The sequence below is a fragment of the Plutella xylostella genome, chromosome 26 (assembly GCF_932276165.1).
Source record: "Plutella xylostella chromosome 26, ilPluXylo3.1, whole genome shotgun sequence".
In the NCBI taxonomy this organism is placed as follows: domain Eukaryota; kingdom Metazoa; phylum Arthropoda; class Insecta; order Lepidoptera; family Plutellidae; genus Plutella; species Plutella xylostella.
In genome coordinates, this window is record NC_064006.1 from 3997480 (window position 1) to 4019732 (window position 22253).

General features: G+C 35.3%; 1 protein-coding gene across 2 annotated transcripts in view; it reads left to right on the plus strand.

Moving 5' to 3' along the window:
* The window catches only part of LOC105388294 (octopamine receptor beta-1R), a 78691-nt gene extending 64818 nt beyond the window's left edge, over window positions 1-13873 (plus strand). The window contains exons 3-5 of one of the 2 annotated variants that reach the window (XM_038111560.2): window positions 6994-7191; window positions 11236-11415; window positions 13324-13873. In XM_038111560.2, the coding sequence (XP_037967488.2) occupies window positions 6994-7191; window positions 11236-11415; window positions 13324-13504 (559 nt within the window). In that variant the 3' untranslated portion in view covers window positions 13505-13873. The remainder of the gene's footprint in view (window positions 1-6993; window positions 7192-11235; window positions 11416-13323) is intronic. The other variant, XM_038111561.2, reaches the window with a different exon arrangement.
* The last annotated feature ends 8380 nt before the right edge of the window (window positions 13874-22253 follow it).

A 22253-nucleotide genomic window follows, 5' to 3' on the forward strand; every position in this document is an offset into this window, starting at 1 on the left:
ACCAAACGTTACTATGCAAAATGAGATTAGGCAAATAAATCTTAGGCCTTAAGCTTGTGGGACCAGCTAGGTAGTATAATAACAAAAACGCATGATCCCAAAGGACAAAGGCAGGGTTCTAAGGACGTTTTGTACCACTATGGAAATGACGGGTTCCGTAATGAAAGTACCATGATTAGAGAGACACTGTACAGGTACACAAGTCAATTAATTACTAGATTTTTAGATGCTGGGAGAAAAGAGAAAAACGGAAAAAAATAATCTTTAAAATGTAGTCGCAATGGAACGTAAACATTCATACAGGAAGAATGGAACGTCAAGTGAAGTAATGTTTATGCCAAGTACTCTGTGATTTACGTCATAAATGTCTAGGTTGGATCTCAGTATAATGATAAAAATTGACAAACCAGAGCAGAAAAATTGAAATGATAAAAAATGTGTCATGTCAACAACTAAACGTCAACACCATGTCAACACTTGAACAACACAAGACGAACAACGTGAATAATAATTTGATAATAATATGTTAGGTATATCAAGTTATATGTTTACGTTTAAATAAATACGGGACGTGCAACGTACATAATAAATATAATGATTTTATTAATATTATCGACTAGATCAGGCTACTACTTTCATCATGGAATAATGTTATACTTATCCAACTTCTGAAGTTTTAAATTGCCATTCCGCAACAGGGATCTGCTATGCCATTTCGAAATGCTATATGTAAAGGTTCTACTATATGGGTATGCATTTGGCGAGTAATGTAATGAAATAAAATATACTGTTTAAAAGATCATTGTTTTATTTACATAACATAATTTGCCTGGAATCAACTTTGGGAATTTTATGTTCCTATTACCTACTCTATTCTATTCTCTGTTGGGGTGTAAGTACCTGCACCTGGCTCTCTAGATATGCTAAATCTTGATAAGTATGCAGGTTTCCTTCACTGTAAGTGTGATGGTATACATTTTAATTAAATTCAAAGAACACATTGGTACATGTCAGCGCCGGGATTCGAACTGCAGAACGCAGTTGCTCTTCTCATATTTGACTTAGGTATTTATCATCCTGTGGTTCATAGAAAATATTGTCAGGATTTAGCGTGTTCTTGTTCTGCTGCTTCTGCAGGTTCCTGATGAAGAAGTGGGACGGGAGCCTGCCGGGGAGGTGGAACAGGAACCGGGTCTGGTTCTCCCCTTTGTCACATTTGTTCTTCAGCAGTTTCAGCGGTATTCAAAATATTAAATAATTAGGTTAGGTAATGGAAAATGAAATAACAACTACTATGACAAGATTGACAAGCAAGATTCAGTGTTATTAGATTTAAATATTCAAAAAATATCGATAATAGTGAATCGAATAAAGAGAAAAATAAAATGGTTTACTATGGATAAAAGTCTTCAAGACTTAAATATAATGATATTTTATAAACCAAATGTACTAGTTTTGGCACAAATAGTACCAGAACATGTAATTGTCAGGAATTTGTCTATGTCACTTCCTTGTCTACTGGTAACAAACAACATGGCTGTACATATTATTTTCTCCAATTTACAATAAAAGTTAATTATACCCAATATGTGAGTATTTCTTCTAATTCTCTACAAATAACCACTGCGCAACGATATATAAATAACAGGTTATGGGCGATATGGCGCAAAGTTACCCAAAGTTGGAAGCTTCGAGCTTCGATAATTGGCTGTTCAGAGTCAAGTGCTTACTAGAAGATAAGCAAATAAAATATGTTTTAGACAGCAAGACCACCGAAAAGAGTGACGAAAAATACACAGCGAACGATGCGAAGGCTAAATGCATCATAGTTCAATGCCTTACGGACAAGCATTTAAACATAATAAAAGAGTGCAACACGGCACAAGAAATGGTAAAAGTACTAGAAGACACATTTCAAAGAAAGAGTATAATGACCAAGATTCATTTACGAAGAAAGTTGCTAAACGTGAAACATGAAAAATCCGAGAAATTAGAAGAGTATTTCGCAAGGTTTGATACCATCGTACGGGAACTGGAATGCACCGGAGAGAAGGTGGAAGAGAAAGATAAAGTCTGCTACATACTGACAGGACTAGAAGAAAGGTATGACAGCTTAATAACAGCAATAGAAACAATAAATACAGATATTAAGTTAGAATATGTAAAAGCGAGACTATTAGATGAAGAACTAAAGATGAAGAACAAAAATCCGGAACATACAAGTGAAGAAACAGCATTCCCCAATATAGTGACATGCTACAGATGCAACAAACCCGGACACATAGCAACAGAGTGCCGAGGAAGAGGTAGAGGACAGAGAAGAGGAACACAATTTCAAGAACGAGGAAACAGAGGTCATGGTCGAGGAAGAGGATATATAGCAAGAGGACAAGGTCATCAATATGGAAACTACAGTCAAGAAGGCCAAAGACGTCATGCGAGCCAACAGGGGTCATCGTGGCAGCACACGGCTGCAACTGCATCAGAAGAAAACAAAGAATTTTCATTCATAGCAGGTACACAAAATGATAATTTTAAGAACAACAAAGTAGAGAATTGTAAATTAGAGTTCATTGTAGATTCAGGTTGCACAGAACATCTAATTCAAAGTAAATACGAGAGATATATGTCAGAAATTCAATACTTAGATAAAGAGGTAAAAATATTCATAGCAAATGGAGATTACGTAACAGCAAACAAGAGAGGAAATATTTATGTCACAAGTGATAGCGCAAGTATAAAAATAGACGCACTAATAGTAGAAGACTTGTCATTTAACTTACTTTCTGTAAGAAAAATAGTTCAGAATGATTGCGAAGTAAGGTTTAACTCTGAAACTGTAGAAATTCAGAAGAATAATAATAGCGGTAATAAAATAGTAGGATACTGTTCAGGGAAACTATATAAGTTACATACAGAGATAGCTGTAGATAGATGTAACTATGCTAATTTCAACACCTCAACCGAAGGAGTTTACAAACTATGAACCTACCGGTAAGCAAAAATGTATGCGGTCCATGTATGGAAGGAAAAGGAAAGAGGAAACCATTCCAAAGGATATTGAAACCAAGGTCGCATAGTATAGGCGAATTGATACATACGGATATAGCAGGGCCAGCAAATATCGAAGGCTTAAACGAAGAGCGATATTATCAAACTATAATCGATGACTACTCACACTTTTGCGAAGTGAGACTTCTAAAAATTAAAAGTGAAGCAACAGATAATATAATACATTACATAAATAGATTGGAAAATGAAAAAGGAATCAGAGTTAAGAAAATAAGATGTGACAATGGAGGAGAGTTTAAAAATAGAAAAATGGAAGCATTTTGTCAGGAACGCGGCATAATTATGCAATACACTACCCCATACTCACCACAAAGCAATGGAGTTGCCGAACGCATGAATCAGACGTTATACAACAAAGCCAGAACACAACTGAATGAGGCTAATCTGCCAAAACATCTATGGGGAGAAGCAATATTATGCTCAGCATATCAGCTGAATCGATGTCCATCATCTGCCACTAATTTTGAGACACCAGAATGCATTATGAGAGGAAAAACAGACCTGTCAAGGCTCAAAACATTCGGAAGCAAAGCATGGGCTGTGATTTTACCAAGACAAAGTAAATTCGAGGGCAGAGCGAAAGAAGGGAGAATGGTAGGATACGCACCAACTGGATACAGGCTGTGGGATCCAGAGACTAACAAAATAATCATCAGTCGAGATGTAAGATTTGATGAATCAGACATCATATATCAAGAAAAGAAACAGGACAATAATGTAAAATACTACCGAGAAGAAGAACATGGACAAGAAAATGAACAAGATGAGAATGTACAAAGAGAAGCTGAAGTGCAAGTTCATGAAGAGAGACATCAAGAACTAAGTAGAGAACAAAGAACTAGAAGGCTACCTACATATTTAAAGGATTACGAATTGGAAGAAGACGTTATAGAACAAGAAGCAAACATAGCATTCTGTCTACACATAGAACCTCAAACATATGATGAAGCTATAAAAGAAGGAGAAGGATGGAAAGAAGCAATAGATAATGAGTTAAAATCACACGAACAACTAAATACTTGGACAGAGACAGAACTACCAAATAAGAAAAGAGCTATAGACACCAAATGGGTTTTTAGAACAAAGCAAGATGGAAAAAAGAAAGCACGACTAGTAGCAAAAGGTTTTCAAACAGATAACAAGTACAATGTTTACTCACCAGTGGCAAGAATGTCAACTATAAGAATGATGCTAAGCTATGCACTACAGGAAGATCATCAGCTAAGACAATTCGATGTACCAACTGCATTTCTTAATGGCGAATTAAAAGAAGAAGTATATATAAAACCACCAGATGGAGTACAAGTCGGCCAAGGAAAGGTACTGAAGCTAAACAAAGCTTTACATGGTTTGCGAGAAGCACCAAAATGCTGGAATGACAGATTTCACGACTTTATAATTAAGCAAGGTTTTGAACAATCAAAGCATGATTTTTGCTTATACACGAAAAAAGATGAATGGTTACTGATCTGGGTGGATGACATCATAACTATGGGAAACTGTATGGATACTATAAAGAAATTAAAAGAAGAATTCAATGTAAGAGACCTGGGAGAAGTTAAAGAGTATATAGGCATGGAAATACATAGAGAGCAGAATATATTGAAAATAAAACAAGAAAAGATGATTAATAAAATAATAGAAAAATTCGGAATGGAATCGTGCAAAGGTGTAAATACGCCGATAGAGGCTACAAAATCTAAGAACAATGAAGAAGAAGAGATAATCACAAATGTACCATATAGAGAACTTATCGGATGTTTAACATACATCTCTACAACATCTAGACCAGATATAACTTACGATTGATTAGATATAATTTATTGATAAATAAAATATCTTTTGTATTTAAGAATGTATCGATATTTCTATTCGATTACTTTTTTGCTCGGATTTGCTGGTAATATTCCGAGGTCTGGCACCACTGTTGTTACGTTCCGTTCTCTATATGTTTGTTTTTACGTTCCATTATCCTTAGATTTAAATATTCTTCATTTATCATTTTTTCTTTTCCCCCGACTTCTAAAAATATTTTAATTACTGAAAATACCTTATCTACACTGTATTAATAAATGGTGAAAACATGGTTCTGAAACGCTCCAAAAAAAAGGCGGTACGCCCATTGCCGTTCTCCTTTCTAGGAAACCATCTCAACAAAGTCGTTACTTTTCCAATACATCAAACCACAGTGATTGGATTTTCAAATCAGGATCTTTGTTTACAGCCAAAACCTTTAATCTGTAGGAGATTATTGAGCTTAGCCTTTCTGTAAACTTTGCTCGCCCCAAAACCCGCAGGGCTGATGGCTACCAGAGATATTTCAATTAAAACGATTAAATTGATTGATACTTTGGTTTTTACCTTAAAATTTAAAATGGATGTAAATACCTAGGATACTGTTTAAATTTTTGTACACCTATAATTTAAAATCCATGTCCATATCTTAGTCTTTAATATTCTTCTTCTTCAGGTGCCATCTACTATCGTAGGTCGGCTATAGTTTTAAATACACTATTCTAAAGCTAGATTTACATAATATCATACCAATTTAGGCGGTCGTACCTTTCCACCTTTTCCAGTCGATGTATTTAATCATACTTGACTGCTATTACCTAGTGAAGTCACCCAAGTGAAATAAACCATCGTCTAGACTCTGGAATCAAGCCTAATGGTGTGGTTCAAAGCCTATTTTCTTTACCTATGTACATATTTGCATGCGAAATTAAATTTTATAATAACATAAAGGTTCATTTAAATGAGTTTAGGTAATTAAAAATATCATTTTCGTATTTTGGGACTCATTCATATAAAAATACGGGAGTAGTCTTTTTAAACTGTGATTAAAGTAAATTTGAAAAAAAATTATGTCGTTAGTGCATCAAACCTACTTCTCATTAGTTCAATTATTATTAACTTTTTCATTGCTCGCCAGTATATATTTATATATATTTATGTGATATTGATTCCTTATTTAGTGAGCAGCAATTTTCGCGTCTACCTCGGAGTTAACAGAAAAACAGGCCGGCTGTCATTGTTGTTTCAAGCGAAATTTCTAGTAATCCATTTATTATTCACTCGGCGACCGTCGGTTCCGGTTCCTTCGCATCGCTCACTCTGTAAATTGACAGGTTAACCATTAATTCCGAGAGAAATAACGTACCATACCGGGGGGGTCGCTCTACAGGGTGTTGTAAAAAGGGAATTTTGAAATTCTGATTTCAGTTTCGGGCTTAGATATACCATGCTGCACATGTAGGTTTCGGCTTAGTATACCCTTTTTGCAACACCCTGTATATGATGAAAAGTAAGTTTCGGAGAGCTGCTGCGCGAGCCATGACTCTATCTCGTTGTATTCAACGTGCCGAATGCACGACAACTCTTGATAATTTTTCGTCAGTATAGAGTAACCCTCCAGATGAGGTCAGGTCCGAAGGTCATTTGTGTGTCTGCGAATATTCAGGTCGGTATATAATTGATGAATGGGAGAGCAGGAGCTCCTTGTGAGGCTACGATGGCTCGTATGGTCCAAATGGGTCATTCTAAGTTACAGTCTACAAAGTGTGCAATGGAAGTTTAATTTTTAGACAAAAATACAAGTAGTAGTAGTATAGTATAACTTTATTGTACATAAAAAAAAACACTTAGCATAGCATTCAGACTTATAACAAAAAATCAACAACCCATTAAATTTTTCATGAATAACGTATTTTTTTTAAAAACAGTGTAGTAATAGTGAGTTTAGACTATTATAAAATTGTTATTAGGCCCTAAATGGGGTACATAAATCCTTGCAATTTACAAATTTAGTATATATATGGTTCTCCACAATTATAACAGATTGATTTCTACTGAGATTAAGATTTATTCTAAGCAATAGTGGTAATTTGCGCAACACCAAATATTTTTCTCCTCTTCCAACAGAAGTAAAGTAGCGGCATTACTACTGGACAAACACTTACAAATCAACGGCATCACCATGGGCGAGGTGATGAGGGAGAGACAGAGCATACAGATGCAGCCCATGGCCAGCAGTAAGATGAAGCGAGAAAGGAAAGCGGCCCGGACCCTGGGTATCATCATGTCAGCTTTCCTTGCCTGCTGGTTGCCGTTCTTTCTTTGGTGAGTTGGACTCTTTTTAACCTTCCGACGGAAAAGAGGGGTGTTATTTGTTTCAAGTGTCTGTGTATCAGTGGTAGCGTGGCTGCCAAACATAGGATAAATTGTTACCCAAGTGTTCTTGGCCATATTTTATCTAAATCAGCTAAACCTTCAAAAGTTTTGCAACGTTTTTAATTTTGGGCATTTTAACGTCGGTTAGGTTATTGTATTTGTTGCCCCATTTATTGTTTTCTAAATCATATTGGTGAATAAAATATCTATGTTATTCACGTGTCTTTATTAATACTTAAAAATCACAACACAATCTCACTGTTATATAATAACTACCTATGTATGATGATGTCATATTTATACATAATAGCTGTTAATGAAACTATAAATAACCATGTTACGTGTGGCATGTCACAGTTGTGTATTTTGACACGGTTGCAGCGTGCTTAGTGTGATTCAACATACTTTTATCCTTTTTGTACTCACGACACCCTCTTGTATACATATTTCAAGTAATGTTATGGGGATTATCACGCACGTTTTCACATGCAATCACGGTTAATTTTGCAATGAAAAAATAGTTGTGTTTTACCTATACCTATGTATAAATAACTTATAGATTTTATATTGGTAGTTATTCTTTCAAATTAACGTTTTTACAATAAGAATAAGAACAATATTAGAACAGTATCGACAAAAAGCCTAAGGAAGTTGGTAGTATAAGGTTATATTATTAATAAGCCTACTTTAATGTGTTTATCGGGAACACCCAAATATTCCGAAAAACTTTTTTCCGAATTTGAAAACACCGAATATGTAATTTACGAAATATTGCAATACCGATTTTTTAAAATGCCGAATTCTAAAAATCACGTAAATTATAATTTCGAATATTATAATCACGAAGATTTGTTATTACGATTGTCAAATACACGAACGTTAAAAAATACGATTACTTAAGCTTACGAAAAATAAAATATCGATTTATTATAATAACGAAAAATTCAAATCTTGATCGAAAATGTGATAATTCGTGATTTTGACAAAAAAAAACCATAAACGTCTTAAAAACCTTAAATCCCAAAACCTAAAGATAGGTGCGACGACGAGCAAAGCGAGGAGGAGCGTGTTAGGTGCACATAGATATCGAAAAACAAAGCGGAGCGCAGCGAAGCGGAGCGGAGCGTTTCAAATAATATAGAGCAAAACAATTGCTCGGAATTTGATGGTGTTTAACCTTAAAAACCTTAGGACCTAAACCTAAAGATAGGTGCGACGACGAGCAAAGCGAGGAGGAGCGTGTTAGGTGCACATAGATATTGAAAAACAAAGCGGAGCGCAGCGAAACGGAGCGGAGCGTTTCAAATATAGAGTTAAAATATTGTAAATAGAAAACTATTTGTAGTATTTGTTGTTAAGTAACACAACAAAGCAATAAAATTGCTCGGATTTTTACGGTGTTTAACCTTAAAAACCTTAGGACCTAAATCTAAAGATAGGTGCGACGACGAGCAAAGCGAGGAGGAGCGTGTTAGGTGCACATAGATATCGAAAACAAAGCGGAGCGCAGCGAAGCGGAGCGGAGCGTCTCAAATAATATAGCTTAAAAAATATTGTTAAATTGTATACGGATTATGCTGTTAATAAACACACTATTTTCGGTATTTTCGGAATATTAAAACTTCGGGATTCGTAATTTTAACAATTCGATATAATAAAAAGTCGTACTTTTAAAACATCGAAATAATAATATTCGGAAAATTGACTTTCGTCATTTTAATTAATATGTTGTTTGAAATTTCGTTTTTTAACTATTCGTGATTTTCGTTATTCGGAAACTTAAAATTCGGGGTTGTGAATTATTCGGAATTATGAAATTCGTAATTTTAAAAATCGTTATTTTCATATTCGTAAAAAAGTTATTCGGATTTATGTAGTGTACCCGTGTTTATCATAAAAATACTAAATACTACAGTATGACTTTTCACGTACCACGTTCAAGGCATAAATATCTATCTACAATAAATGTTCAAGGCATAAATATCTATCTACAATAAATATAAAACCATCAATGATAAAAACCTTCGGTTTTTGTTTGTAGAACTCCGTCTTAATTTATTTATGACGGTCGAATGGCGCAGTGGTTAGTGGCCCTGACTGCTATGCCGAACGTCCCGGGTTCGATTCCCGGCTGGGGCAGATATTTGTTTAAAGACAGATATTTGTACTCGGGTCTTGGGTGTTGATATTTATATTTAATATATACCTATCTATGTATTTGTGTAGAAATATCAGCTGTCCGATACCCATAACACAGGCTCTGCCTAGCTTGGGATCGGATGGCCGTGTGTGAGATGTCCCCACATATTTATTTATTTATTCTTTTATTGCACAATATACAGAAGTAATTATGTACCATCAAGTGGATTTAATGCCAAAAGCATTTTCTACCAGTCAACCTAATTGTAATCAATTAAATTAACAAGAAAAACTGTAGCACAAAGTGTAATTATGTAAGTAATCACACAATAAAAAAATACTTCTGTATATATCAACAGGAAGCGTTGCAATGTAAAATTCCCAGTACTAAACTATTCTCAACATACTTTAAATACCTGTGCAGTTATGTTATGAAACTAGGAAACTGGAATGTTCGTGAAGTTATTAATTTCTAATAAACAATATTGTTTCATACACGCCTTGTGGGTACAGTTGCTTCCAATTAATTAGTGGGAGGCTACGTGTGTGTGTCGCCTTTAGTTGCCTACGGATAGCATCGTCGATATAACATCTCGCTAATAAAATTCATAATAATAATAATATAATATGTGGGGACATCTCACACACGGCCATCCGACCCCAAGCTAGGCAGAGCCTGTGTTATGGGTATCAGACAGCTGATATATCTACACAAATGCATAGATAGATACGTATTAAATATAAATATCAACACCCAAGGCCCGAGTACAAATATCTGTCTTTAAACAAATATTTGCCCCAGCCGGGAATCAAACCCGGGACCTTTGGCATTCATATTATTGTTTGGCATAAATAAATCATTATTATACATCACTATAAATTCATCCACCGACAACAATCGATAGTTACATTCATACGAACTGAGAAAAATGGCTTCCAAAATATAATTGTAGGTACCAGTAATCATAATTATTAGCGCATGGCTACGATCTACTACGCGGTGGCGTAGCAGTTGCTACGACGGCGGCGTAGTAAATATTCGTAGCAATTCGTAGCCGCATTCGATTCGATTTCAATGCGTTCTAAGTCACTATAATATTGTTTTATGACAAGCCATCAACAGCGTAAGTTGGCTATTTTAACGTCTTTAATTTTTCAGCCAATTTTGGAGGCGAGTGTTACAATTAATTGTATAATGGTACGCGATATAAGTACGACGACTCGGTGACGACTCACCGTGGAAAGAGTCTTGTCCACGGTAGCACAGGATCTATATCTACATACGTTGCCGTCCGTGGTCGTCCGCTAGCGTGAAGATCCGTAGCAACACGCACCGTGGAAAGGCAGCTTAAAAGTGATTAATCCGATAGTAGAATAATGTACCTACGTGAACGTATTACAAAATCGAAGCTTTAGGAACGGGAGCTGCATTCAAAAACACAAAAGTTCCCTTCTGTGAATGTTTGAATTTCCGGTAGCGCTGTGAATTGAAATATCTGTGTCCCGAACGGATGAAAGAGCGAATATTGAAATTCCATGACATTAGTTGTATCACAGTATTTCGTGGGAAATAACGTTAAGTACTCTGAGGAAATAATCCTATTGTCTCCATTTAACTGATGGTCCTTCTGATTTTATCAAATGGTCCTGCTGACTTTTTGTAGAACGTTAACGTTACAAAATATTGATCATGGATACAAATCAAATTTTACACAAAAGTACCTATTTAAAAAAATAGTTAAATAATTTTCGCACAAAGGCGGACTTCTTGCCAAAAAGCAGTTTCTACCAGCCAACCTTTGATTTGTGATGATCAGTTGTATGGACCCTTAACCCTAAAACTGTCTCCAACAGGTACATAATCACAGCTCTCTGCGGCCTATCGTGCTATTCGCCGCCGCCGGTCGTCGCCGGAGTGTTCTGGGTGGGCTACTTCAACTCCGCCCTCAACCCTCTGATCTACGCGTACTTCAACCGAGACTTCCGTGCTGCCTTCCGGAAGACACTGGATTCGTGCTGCAGGTTGGTCCGAGGGTATGGAGACAGAGTCATCGGTGTTGTTGCTTCTGTTGCCACTACATGAGTCCGTTATCGATGTTGATATGATTGTTTAATTTTTCACCAATCACTGTGCCGTATTTATGGCGGAGAGTGATATAGTGACGATAACGAACTCGTGTAGCGGCAGCTGCTTCTATAATGTCAATATGGTAGAAGGACTCATGCTATGTTATCATTGTGTACTTTAATGCGTTCTTATTGTGGTGCAAATGATATAAGATTACATGCATAATCTCCGAAAATAGTCATAGAAACACAAGGCACAATCGAGGCAACGACTTTTTGCTGTATATTTACCTGTCCGTACAATTGTAGGTATTCACATTCACGCATACACAGCCTATTTTAATGAACTTCAGAAGGGCTAGAACGGGGCGCATTTAAGACTTGACCAGAGTTATGCATCGCGCTCACTCACATCGCGCAGCCTCAAGAGCGAGCGCGACGGAAAACTTTTGTCACGTCTTAATAGCGCCCCGTGCTACAGGGTCAAGACATGGGTTCAGCACGCTAGTTGGAGATATATTTGTTTTTAGTTGTCCAGTGGAACATACCTACATAATATCTGCATTCACCTATTCATTATAAAAAGAGCAAAACCTACCCAATGCATTCAACGCAAGAGCTTTGTAGGCAGTGACACCATAACGCAATATCACTGAAATTTAGGCGTAACCGCGCGACCAATTCACCCAAATATACCCGTAAATAGGCAGCCAACATGCCCAGGTATTCCCTTTATTCGAAGGGATGTTTTGGGCGGGTAACTTTACTCGGTTAAACTCGCTTATCTCAACCGTGACCGAAGGAAACTCCCCGTGAATTACAAATGAATCTCATGCAAATATACGCGGGTTGTATGATAGAGGGAAAATTGGGGATAATTTTCTACTCGGAGAGCGGTGCTGGCGTAATGGATAAGGCCTCGTCCTCTCAATCGAGGGGCCGTGGGTTCAAATCCTGGCCTGTACCAATGAATTCTTTCAATATTGTGTTTTCAATTAAGGAGTTTAAGTACAATAATACCACATGCTCTTACGGTGATGGAAAACATCGTGAGGAAACCTGCACATCTAGATTCTAGATGTGTATCCTAAGTGCATTGTGCTTATTCCAAAACGGCGATATGGTTCGCAACCTATCACGTGAGTACAAATGTGCTGCGAAAAGTGAGTGGCTCGTTTTGTGAGCCACCTCTGACTACTCCTTCGGGGATTACTGTCGTGAGTGCATAATATGTAGGTATATGATGTATATTTTCTACTCTCAAAAGTTTAGACTGTCTACTTATAACAAACAGTACTTGTAGTAGGTAATTTGTTTTTGTAAAAGCATTGTTTTCTAAATGTTATACAATTGAAACTACAAACAATTCATAGCGCGGGAATTGGGATTACAAGTTTTCGCGGTAAATAGTTATTCGTAAAACTGTTACAGGGATTATTTTGGATAGGTATTGTATAGCATGATTAAATAGCGGAATTAATGACTGCATTTAAAATAACACATTTAAACATTATAATTTAATTATAACACTTCTATAAATGATGTCTAAAGTATAGGGTCGACATCACTATGTAACCATATACAGTGCAGTGTCCAAAATAACACTCTACAATCCCCCAGGTCGATCTGTGGCATATGTTTACGTTATCATAATTATACTTCTTCTTCTTCTTCAGGCGCCATCTACTATCGTAGGTCGGCTATCATTATGGCCACTTGGGCCCGGCAAGTCGCAGCTCGGAATTGCTTTATGGTTGACATATTGAACCATTCGGCGAGGTTCTGTAGCCAGTGGGTCTACGGCCAGGTCTTCTCTTGCCCTGTATTGTCCCTTGCAGTATGAGTTGTCCAAAATAACACTCTCCAACCTTCCAGGTCAATCTGCGGCGAGCTAGCCCGGCGCCACTGCTGCCCGCGCCCACGTCGCGAACAACACCATTCCAACGCTTCATCAGAGCTGCACATGAACAACTGCGTCAAGTCGTCGTCGGCCGACGCGCTCCGGGCGCACCACGCCTCCTGCTCGCGCCCCGAGGAGATACTGCTCGAAGCGTAGACCCTGGAAATCTTATTCCCAGAGTCTAAGCTTCGAGCAGTATCTAGTAGGAGATAAAAGCTTAAGGTTAGCTTATATAGCCACGGGATAGAAGCTTAGTAGACTCAAGGAATAGTCACGGGATAACAAGTTAGCTACTACAGATTTTGTGGCTAGCTTGTAGACGCAAAAACAAAATGCGGACACTTTTGCTTTGTTTTTGTTTATGACACACCATCTTGTTGATATATTTAATCTAAGTGTCGCGCCCGGAGGAGAAACTGCTCGAAGCGTAGACTCTGGAAATGGGAAGGAGATAGAAGTTTAACGACAGAGACTATAGATTTTGCGGCTAGCTTATAGACGCTAGAGAGGATCAAAGGTAAGCGCAAGTTTGCACCTTTCAGCATTGTACGCAACAGACGCATCGCGTTCAGTATTCTTTGTACTTATAGAAATTCAGATAAGTGTGTACTTACACTCACACCCACTGTATTTTTTGTGTGTAGCTATAAAAGTAAGCTTGATTTTTATAAATGCAGTTTTCCAAATTGAAACTTGTTAACTCGACAAGTTTCTAAGCTATACTTTGCTGAATAATTCATTTCACAAAATTTACTGACGCAGAAGTCTGCGGACCATCGGGCATATTCTAGATAAGTACTACGATACTAGTGTTACCATAAAACCGATCGAACTAACAATCGATAGTTCTCATAACATATTATTATACAGGGTGTTAACTAGAATGCGTTTGAGCGGGAAATGGGGGTTAGTATTAGTCTAACCAAGCACGTTTCTAAGAAAAAAAACATCAGAATCTCGAATATTTATGTTTAAAGTCTAAAGTAAAGTGGAAAGTTTTACCTTAATCAAAAACATGGTCACCCTACACAAACACATAACCAATGAGACATTCGATTGCAAAAGAACACACACTGTAAATTTGTTATCAACTTCACTTTTCATAATTTATTTGATGTAACTATGATTGTAATTAATTACACAGTAGGTAATAACAATTATTAAATAAAATTGAAATTATTCATGGTGATTAATGACATACTAATCAACAATTAAACAGCTGATGTGCATAAAGTTTCATAGATCGTACAGAATATAATTTATTACTTTCTAGGAGCTCAGAACAATAATTAAACCTTTTTACTCAGAATAAGGTAAGCGTTTAGTATTCACCCTTGATACTCATCACGTTTTTTTCTTTTATTACCTAAAGATGCGTACAGACCGGCCCAACGAACGCCCACCGATGGACATTTATCATACATAATACAGGGGCAGATTGAGCAACGAAGGTCAACAAAACCCGTTCGTTGGCGTTCGTTTGGCCGGTCTGTACGCAGCTAAAGATAAAAGACCACAATGCATAACAGGATGATAACAGGGTCTACTTCAATGACGAATTGGTTTACTTACACTCGCTCATCTCGATTTGTGTTGTGTACTTGCGATTGAGACGTCTTTGATGACGAATAGTACGGAAATCCTCATAATAAGTATGGCCTCACTTTGAATACCAGTAGAATAATAACAATCTCGCGTATCATAACCATCGAGTATTTATGATAGTCATTACCTTCTCTGTGGATCTAGTCTGTCAGTCAGTCATTGTTGTTTACTTGTTTACAATCATTTTTTACAATTATTACCTAAAAGGGAAAAGGTACCTACAATTCTATCTTTTGATTACCAAGCCTTGTTCCTCATCTCGTTTTATGTTGTGCTGTGCTGTGAATACGTGTGACCTATGTTATGAAGCATAAAATGAAACTGTTCTGTATTCATAAAAGATAATTGTGTATCAATAAAGTGATACTTATGGAGTAAAATGAAATGTCTACAATGGATTGGGTACTTTGAGTACCCAAAATCTCGGTAGGTACCTTGACGATGTGGCTCCAAGTGTGGTGCTGATGCACGCATACTTTTTTATTGACCTTGGCTTTGATTTTTTTGGCCTTGACATTGGCTTTCAAGTTCATGGTCATTCTGATAAACATGAATAGGGTGACTATGAAATTTTAAAATGTACTAAATAAAACTGTTTTATGTCGGTCAGCTTAAAGCAAATAAAATACGTTTTTTAATGTCTTATCGTGTTCAGTATCATCAGCTGTATCTACCATTTTCCGCTCCAACGCAATCAAGTTAACACCCTGTATAATCATAGATCTCAATGGCCAAAGGAAGCACATGATCGGGAACGGTGGTCAGTTTATAAGAAGGCCTATAAATTGCCCAGCAGTGGGACTCTTAACAGGCTGCATAAAAAGTACCATCTTTAGAAATCAATAAAATATTGTTAAGTCTATCGATAGTGAGTGTCCTACAATGTCTCTGAATACTTTGTTGATTTTCAGAGACAATACTAGTGATAGTATTGCAGTTTAACAATATTAACGCAACTATCGACTATCAAACTATTAAAACAATTTCGAACTATCGATAACCTATCAATAACAACACTGCTGGATACATTACCGAGTCCACTACCATTTATTTCTGTTCGTGCCAAAGATAGATCATACCACAGGGAGTTATCGTCCGTGTCATGTTTAAGAATTCTTATCCATTAACAGTGTGTTGTGAAATTAATACTTTTTTTTCATTTCAAAGCACTTTTTGAATTGATTCTGAGTGTCATTTTATTTATTAGATTACCGAGAACAGAACAGCGGTGGCGTGGCACACGCTAGTAAAGTCTATCGGTACCACTTAGGACAGTAACAACATTACCTAGATAATATTGATTTTGCAACATCCTGTATATTCGAATTCGGGTATGTATGTTGATATTATGATCGTTCTAAATACCAATGTAAATGTACTTATGTATAATCAATGTACTCAATGTGTTAGGTCAGCCCAAATCAGCTAAACAAAACTTAATTTGATTTTTCAAGATCACTGGATTGTTAATTTCTCCAACGCCACGTCTCATCTAGCTAGGACGTGGAGAGATTTTTTATTTAAATAATTTATTAATAAATTGCCTTGGGGAATCCCCAAGAAGAAATTCAAGGTCTTACCACGGAAGGGCACCTTTTTCATTTGGAAAATGTAAATTAAATTCATTACACACGCAATAAAGCACGGAATGGGCATATTTTCCTAGCTGCATTTAATAATCAAGAAAATAATCTTCAAGCAATAAAGGAATACTTTGGATTCCGTTCTAAGCTTCTGGTGTTTATTCTGTATTTTTTTTAGTAAAAGTATAAATAAGGGGACACAAAGTTAGTTACTTTATTTTATGGCAACATATTTTGCTTATAAACGAAGCGTATCTTTTTTTTCTTACCTAAAAATGGAAAGTGAAACGTGCTTATAAGCTAGTGTAGAAAGACTTTATTTGAGCTTGTTTATTAGAAATTTTCGAATGTAATTAAAAAAAACAATCCAAATTTCGCTTATTTTCTTACACTGTTGTACGTAGTTACTTTCGTTGTTATATTTCGCTCATATCCTCACATTGAATATTATACCTACTTATAAAGTAAATGTAAAAAAATTAATATACTTAATTTTAATTTTATATTAGTTATTTAGATTGTATTGTGTACATACTACATAGATATTTACAGTTTCAATAAATTATTAGCCCATATACTTAATGTCAAAATTTTTGGTAAGTATCATTATGTATACCTAAATGTTTGTAAAATAATAAAATGAATGAAAATGATATATTTTATTGTAAGTTCGTTTTTTTAAAAATCAGAGTATTATATACCTACATAATTATTTATTAGGTACCTCACATTGGAATATTTGCAAATTAGGTATGCTTAACAGCAATATTGTACATAAATTCACGTAGTATATTAAATGTTACATATCCTTTATTAATTATGACACATCTATTGTTACGTACTTATATAATATTATATATTTCACTTGTTCTAGTCAATGTGCCAAAATGTGTATAATATAATATTTCCTAATGAATATTAGAAGATGGGTGTGATTTCAACCTTATATGAAGGAACATAGAGCTTATTTTGTGAAATTTGTACAGAGTGTATTCTCAGAATTTAGACATTTTTGACTATAATTATCTAGTTTGTGAGTAAGTAGTATATTAAATAATCAATACCTAAAATATGATATAAAATATCTATTTACGTTAATTTCACATTCACATTTACGTAGCATGGCACTATTTTTAACTGCCCCTTTACTACGTAAACATTGTATTACGTAAACCACTATTTCTTTCTTTTTCATTGGTACGGTCATGGGCAGAGAAACCTGACCCTCTTCTTATAGTAACAATGCTTCTGAGAGGGGTCCGATTTATCTACCTTATAGGTACTGCCTTGTAACTAAATTTACAAAATTGTACAAAGTAAACTGTGAAAATGTCATTTATTTTTTTGTATGAAATTGGCATTTTGTGAATTAAGTAGTACCTACATATCCTCCCTATTTTATGATAAATTTATTTATGTTTTTACTGGGCTATAGTAGTATTTTAGCTCTCGTGTGAATATTTGCAATAACTAACATGTAATAATTAGGACGTTTTAATGGTAGAGATTATAAAGACAATTTTAGCAATGTCAAGTCTTTTTTTATATGGAAAGTTGTTTTAGTGTCAATTTCTCCATTGTCGGTTAGAGCATAACCAGGTAAAGTGGTTGACTTTTGACAAATCTGTCAAGAATTTTATATGGAGATGACGTATAATTGATAACCAATCCCTGGTCGGTTAAATAACCGACTATGGAGAAATTGGCACTTAACATTTCTAAGTTTAAAATCTCATAACAAAAGAAGCGAAATTAGGCCTTCGGATCAGTATTGTCAGTAGTTGTTTTATTTAATTGTAGGTATCATTAATTATTAATAAATGCATTTAACTAGCTTCAACAGTTGTTATAAATCATAAATTCATTTAACATGTTATAAGATTATAAATAAAATACTTTAATACTTAATGGGAAATTATACGTTTATCTGATTTATAGAAATGGGAATATTTATATCTCCGTGAAACTACATTCAAATTAATAATAATAAAATACTGAAAAAAACCTTGTTAAATAAATCTAAGTGTAACGTAAATTTCAAAATGTTAGTTTTAGAGGAATCACTAAATTAGTTACCTCTATTTATGTTAGAAGAAAATAAATTATTTAGAATTTACACAAAAACTTGTAAATACAAAATATTAACTAAGTAGATGGTCAATCTATGTGAGTATAGGTTAATAAAATTATTTTTTAAGAAAATAAACTACATTAATAATAAAGTGAGTTGTAAAGTACTTGTGTTGTTATTCTTTTGCTTACCACCTTATTCTTGTTTAATACTGTTTAACTTTGCTGAAGGGAAAACTTGTAATAATAACTATGCACTATATTTCACCATAACCCCCAGCATTAAGAACTTTCGCAAAATAATGAACAACATACACTACCGTACGGTTCAGCGGGGTCAAAAACAAACACACGCACTCACGCCTTGTACTAATGTACTCCCTTGCGGGGTAGGCAGAGGTGCATTGCTGCACCCACTTTTCGCCAGAGTGTTATGTTAGTCCCAATGTAATAGGGGGCGGGCCTATTGCCATTTAACGGGCACATCCAAGACCTGAGAACAAATATCTGTGTTTAAACAAATATCTGCCCCAGCCGGGAATCGAACCCGGGACCATCGGCTCAGTAGTCAGGGTCACTAACCACTACGCCATTCGGCCGTCTTTCAGCGGGGTCACTCTATAAATTTATCGAACGAATAAGTACCAAGAATTGTCAAGCAATACGAGTACGACGAGATACAGTCCAACTACATATAAAGTCATGACAATAAAGAGTGCGATTTTGCTAAGACCTTTTTAACCGACTTCAAAAAAAGGAGGAGGTTCTCAATTCGCCGGGATCTTTTTTTTTTATATTTTTTGTTTATGTATGTTCACCGATTACTCCGCCGTTTATGAACCGATTTTGAAAATTCTTTTTTTGTTGTATTGGGTTGAGCTCCCAGGTGGTCCCAATTTTTTTTTCAGAATTTTATCTCACCCCCAAGGGTGGGTAAAGGGGTAAAAACAGGGTATGAATTTCCATTTTGGGCACATATTAACCGATTCTAATGAAATTAAGAACGTAAATATAGTTCTTATAACAAAAAAATATGATGGTGACCATGAGCTGATCTGATGATGGAAACGGAGCAACTACTTCGTGTTTAGGCTTGAATGATTCGTATTGATTAGTAGGACTTTTTGGTATCATTTGCACCTTACTTTTGATTGAAAATTATTACAAATAAACTAAAAACTATTAAATAAAATAATAATTAAAAAAATTAAAAAACCGACTACAAAAAACCACTAAAATGTAAGAAATAATTTAAGGTTTACACAAATTCTACTCGTATGAGACAGTACAAATATACCTAAGCAGGAACTGTTCTTTTTTGAAGTTGGTGCCATATTTCTTCAGATTACTTTGTCACCGCACCAACATCAAAAAAGAACAGTTCCTGCTTAGGTATATTTGTACTGTCTCATACGAGTAGAATTTGTGTAAACCTTAAATTATTTCTCACATTTTAGTGGTTTTTTGAAGTCGGTTTTTTAATTTTTTAAATTATTATTTTTATTATTACCAGTTAAACACATTTAGATACATTTTAAAAATAAAATACCGTTTGGTTATGGCTATTAAAAGGATTTGTCTTTCAATAAATATAATACATCGATTAAGTAAATACAGTCTGTAACAATTAGTTAGAATCCACTTCCGTTTTCAGGACTTTACAGTTTTACTGTAGAGCCGTGGCGTGGTTAGCGCAGCGCTCAGAATCTTGGGAACAACAAGTATGCAGCGTTAACCACGACTCTATCTTATTTATTAAGCCCCAATTTCTCCATAGTCGGTTACCTAATCCGACCAGGGATTGGTTCATCAATTATACGTTATCTCCATATAAAATTCTTGACAGACGTGTCAAAAGTCAACCACTAATACCTGGTTATGCTCTAACCCACTATGGAGAAATTGGCACTATGCTATGCAGGCCAATTACGTGACAATATTATTGTTCGTCGATTTATAAAGTGACCCTCCACCCCCAGCAGACGTGCACGAAAGAAGTGCCACAGAGTGACATAGGTATCATATAGGTCAATATAGGTATACAGTGCCACAAACTTATCTGTTCCGGTGACAGCTCACATAAATGACAAATATTTCTTAATTCTATAAGATTTTAAGTTTGCTTGTATTGTTAATTCGCTCTTGCGGTGTTAATAAACCCATCTAGTCATTTACAATATACAATTCATTAGTAAGTAATGAGATATGGATCAATTTAGTTCGCTCTCACCGGAACAGATAAGTTTGTCACACTATACATCACTTATTGTTATACAGTGCATATCGAAAAGAAAATCATATAATGGCCTACGCACATCGGGATGGCATGGCAAGGGATTTGAATTTTTACTATTGGATATTGAAACGTAATTTTATAGGAACATAACATAAAATTGCTATGCTTGAAAAAATTGCCGTGGCATTGAACATTTATTGAAATTTAAAATCTGAAAATTTTACTTTTATTTGTCGATAGTCATAATATATGACGTTAGTCTACCATCATTTCATAAAGGCTCCGTCACTAAGAAGGAAAGAAATGGCGAAAGAAACTCCTCGAGCATCTTTTCAACTTTCGCTTACCATACACCACTTTAGAAAACCCTGTATACTTACTCCTTACTCGTAGTAGCACTCCAAAAATAACAACTCACTTAAAAGAACAGGTAAGTCATCCGAAAGTGTTATTATTTAATGTAAAAAGATCGAACCGAAAAATATCTACCTATAAAAAAATAAACTATTATGTTGCTAAGTTGTTACAATAAAAAAATCTCTTGAAAAGTTGTGACAATCAAAAAAGTTTTTATGTCACAGTGAAAGGAAAGGATGTTCAATTTCCGACATTCTCTTTCAAATTATGGTCAGAAACGTCCGAATGGCTTTGTCCAATGTTTTATTTCTTTTTCTTGGCTATTTAATTTTGCAGTTGAAAAGGCTAGTACTTATGTCGCTCAAACATTTAAGGCTAATAATAGGCTACTTATTAAATTCAAGACAATAAATCAGTATTTATTACAGTATTGAATTTACGAAACCAAAATATTTTGATTTCGGCTAATTAAACTACAGGATGGTTGCATTATTTCAATTAAAAAAAAATATTTTTTTAGTTTTTAGTACTATTTTGAACCTTGAAAACGCTATCGGCCATGTTGTGACGTCAGTTTGTACCCGTCTAGATACTATCGGTGCGGGGTAATTTACAATTGTTAGGTTCATTAACATTGTTGGGATAAGAATTGATTTTTAACACCATAATGTAACGGAGGTTTTAAAAAAAAACAAGTGACGTTTGGGGATTGGTCTATGGACTCGAGATGGATTGATTCTTGGATTTTGCGATTGATGTTAAAAATTGTAAAAGTGCGAAAAGTACGAATATAAGCGAATGGTCGAAAGTTATACGGTGTCTCATTTCACTCAAGGATAGAATACAAGCACACTTAAGAAGGATTAGCGACTGTATGCAACATTTCAGAAGTGGGATGTTTCCGCGTGCATTTTTGTTGTATGAATCTTAATAATGACTTTATTAATCTTGTGAATACTACGATTTTATGTGGAATACAATAGTATACTTAATAGCTTCAATTAACAATGGATATTTTACCCACGAGTGAAGTTAAACTCAAATGCCAAAGTTT